General features: G+C 53.2%; 1 protein-coding gene across 1 annotated transcript; it reads left to right on the top strand.

The window, feature by feature from the left end:
- The first annotated feature begins 541 nt into the window (after positions 1–541).
- Positions 542–1,400, top strand: TMEM203 (transmembrane protein 203). Its single transcript, XM_034752043.1, has one exon. The coding sequence runs from the start codon at positions 644–646 to the stop codon at positions 1,052–1,054; it is 411 nt and encodes a 136-aa protein (XP_034607934.1). The 5' UTR covers positions 542–643; the 3' UTR covers positions 1,055–1,400.
- The last annotated feature ends 1,955 nt before the right edge of the window (positions 1,401–3,355 follow it).

The following is a 3,355-nucleotide window of genomic DNA, read 5'->3' as shown; positions in this document are numbered from 1 at the left end:
TCCCCCACTTCCCCCGCCATCAGGAGGTGCCGGGAGAGAGGGGGAGGTGCTGCCGGCAGGTGGGAGGCGCTGGGGGGGGGGGGGGGGGGGGGGGGGGGGGGCTGCTGACGTATTACTGAGGCTCTTTGACATTGTAGGTTGGTAAATTTTGGCTCCTTCTCAGGCTGCCCCCCCCGCTCTAATCGACCCTTCAATGTGTCCTCGGGCGGATCCTCACCAGCCGGCGGGGGGGCCCCAGGGCTGCGTCCTTGGTCCCCTCCCCACCCAGAGACCCCGTGCGCCCGCCGGACCCGCCGCTTCCCCCTGCGCCCTGAGGCCGCGCGGGTCGGGGCTCCCCCCAGCGCTGCCGCCCGGACCTGCCCGGCCGCCCCCCGGCCCAGCGGCCGCGCCGAGCCGAGCCCCCCTCCGCCGGACCCACCTGTGCGGCCGGCAGCGCGCCCCTTCCGCTTCCGGTGACGGCATCAGCGTGCGCCGCCGCCGGGCCGGAAGTCGGGGGCCGTGGGCGGGAGCGGTCTGTGAGCCGGACGGGCTGGGCGCGGAGCGGGCCCGTGGCCTGTCCCTGGGCCGGGCGGGCTGTGCGCTGAGCGGGCCCGTGGCCTGTCCCTGGGCCGGGCGGGCTGTGCGCGGAGCGGGCCGGGCCGCGATGCTGTTCTCGCTGCGGGAGCTGGTCCAGTGGCTCGGCTTCGCCACCTTCGAGCTCTTCCTGCACGTGCTGGCGCTGCTGGTCTTCTCCGTCCTGCTCGTGCTGAAGGCGGACAGCGGCGGCGCGGGGCTGTCCTGGTGGCAGGTTTTCATCCCCTTCTTCGCGGCCGACGGCCTGAGCACGTACTTCACCACCATCGTCTCCGTGCGGCTCTTCCAGGACGGCGAGAAGCGCCTGGCCGTCCTCCGCCTCTTCTGGATCCTCACCCTCCTGAGCCTGAAGTTCGTCTTCGAAATGCTGTTGTGCCAGAAGCTCGTGGAGCAGACCCGGGAGCTGTGGTACGGACTCATCATGTCCCCCATCTTCATCCTGCTCCAGCTCCTCATGATCCGAGCCTGCAGAGTGAACTGAAGAGCCGGGGACGGGGATTTGAACCTGCCCCCCAGGGAGAGGAGCACTGCCCCGCCCCCGCAGTATTAACCCCCAACCGAAGAGTTCATCGAGCTTCGCCGCTTGGTTTTTGGCAACTTTCTAGTCATTCTCTTTGGCCATATAGGTCTGAGGTGTGAGAAGAAGCTTTTGTACTTGATTAAATTATTACATAAGATTGGCCCCGTGTTTTCCCAAAATAGATATTTATGTTGTGTCCTTCATCTAAGGTGCATGTCACACCTTGGTGTTAATGTTCACAGTGTCATGAAAGGCAAACATAACCTGCTCATGTCACTTGTTTTGTAATAAAAATGTACAGCTGTTATTTAGTAGTCTCATTGATACGCTCTCTTCTTTAGAAAGCCGGTACTCGTAACCTTTGCCTGGGAGTGGGTGTTACTCTAGGGCTGACTGTGCCTTGACCAAGAAATTTGGACCTTGACAAAAAATAATTGACTATCCCTTCCCATTGGGTTAGTTAAGTCTGCCACAGACTTCTTTGCAAAAGTCAAAAACAGCCAAAAAGCAAATGCAGCTGTTGGTGTACCAATCCCACACAATCAGCTTGTGAAAAACTGTGCTCCAACATGTATGCAGGGTTCATGTAGGGTGACCAGACAGCAAATGTGAAAAATCGGGACAAGGGGTGGGGGGTAATAGGAGCCTATATAAGAAAAAGACCCCAAAATCGGGACTGTCCCTATAAAATCAGGACATCTGGTCACCCTAGGTTCATGACAGATGGGGTTAAAAAACAGTCTTTATAGAACAAGAACTGAAGCAGTTTGACAGGGGTGCTTTCTGTGTAGATCAGTGTGTTGAATGTAGGTACCACAAGAAACTCCCAGTTCAGAAGACACTCTGGATTGTCAAATAACCTGATGTTCTGAAGTGTGGGTTCATCCCTTACTCTGCTTTGAGAGTCTCATGATTGCAGCCAATGGGAATATTTCCCCCATTTCATAGCTACTTCAGTGCCTAGGGTCAGTGGCTATAAAGTAACTGGCTGTTTTCCTGTTTGCCATGAATTTGAGATAGCCCTTTACCATTATTTTTAGTGTCATTCGTTTTGTGTACTCCATTTCTGTTTGGAGGATGGATCATGTGGTGCTCAGCTGTTATGGTGCCTCTCAACTGATGTTTGATACTGCACTTTGTGGCTTAGTAACTGTTCCTATGTGCAACTGCCGTGTCTTGGAGACTGTAGTCACTCTTCATATTTGGGAATATAAACCTTGTTTGCATGTTCCCAAAATTTTAAAATGTGGTCTATGTTAATTTCCTTTGTATTTGGAAGGGTTCTGCTTCCCCGTCTCTCCCCCGCTGTGCTCCTTCAGATGTGGTGAGTGAACGATACAGGGTCTTAAGTTTTGTTGCAACTCCAATTGTTATTTTCTTCTTTTTAAAGTATTTCTTCTGTTCCTCCCCCTCCAGCCATTTATTTATTTATTTATAAACTGGTTCCAGGTGCGTCTAATACAGGAAGCTTTGCAGCTGTATATATTCCTGTAGTGTTTTTCAAGGCAGTAACAGGCAGGTCATCAGCATCTCATGATCTTTATTTCATGCCTGTGAACTGCCGAGGAAGTGCTACTGTACTAGAATGTTGCCTTAGTACCCAAGGAAAACACGCTGAGATTTTCCCACTAGACAGAAAGTTTCATGGGCCTGAACTAAATGGAAAGCCCTGCATTGGACTAGGTAAACCTATCTAGGAATGGTACATGGGAGAGATGGAAAATGACCCATTACATTACACCCAGGCAGTCCTGTCCCCTCCGAGGGGTGGCTGTGTGGAATTGGACACTGCCAGGCAGTCCGGCCCCCTGCCTTGGCAGGGGCTGTGTGGAATTAATCAGTTCCCCTCTGCTGTCACACCAGTGTGCATGTCCTGCTTTTGCACCCTGCTGTTACACAGTTGAGTCCTTGGCCCACTGGTGCCATGCAGTCTTTGCTAATAGATCCTGGCTGTATGGAATTCAGAGGGACCCCTTGGTGGTAGTGCTTTGGTTCCCATACCATGGGATATGCACGGGATTAATACCTTGATGGCTGGATGATCTTGATAAAGCAGAAGTCCAGTGTGTCCGGAAGGTTTCCACGCATTGTTATCAGAACTAAACAAGCACTACCTGCTGAGTGCATTTGACTATGCATGGTGATCACATTAATTTTCATTCTGCAAACACAGACTGGTGTTAGCCCCCACTTCAATGATGCCTACAAGGACCTAACTACCTACTAACAGCCAGGCAGCAGGTTAACGTGGGAAAGTGAAAA

The sequence above is a fragment of the Trachemys scripta genome, chromosome 17 (assembly GCF_013100865.1).
Source record: "Trachemys scripta elegans isolate TJP31775 chromosome 17, CAS_Tse_1.0, whole genome shotgun sequence".
In the NCBI taxonomy this organism is placed as follows: Eukaryota; Metazoa; Chordata; order Testudines; family Emydidae; genus Trachemys; species Trachemys scripta.
Note: the sequence above shows the minus strand (reverse complement) of the source record. Positions and strands in the feature narration are given on the sequence as shown.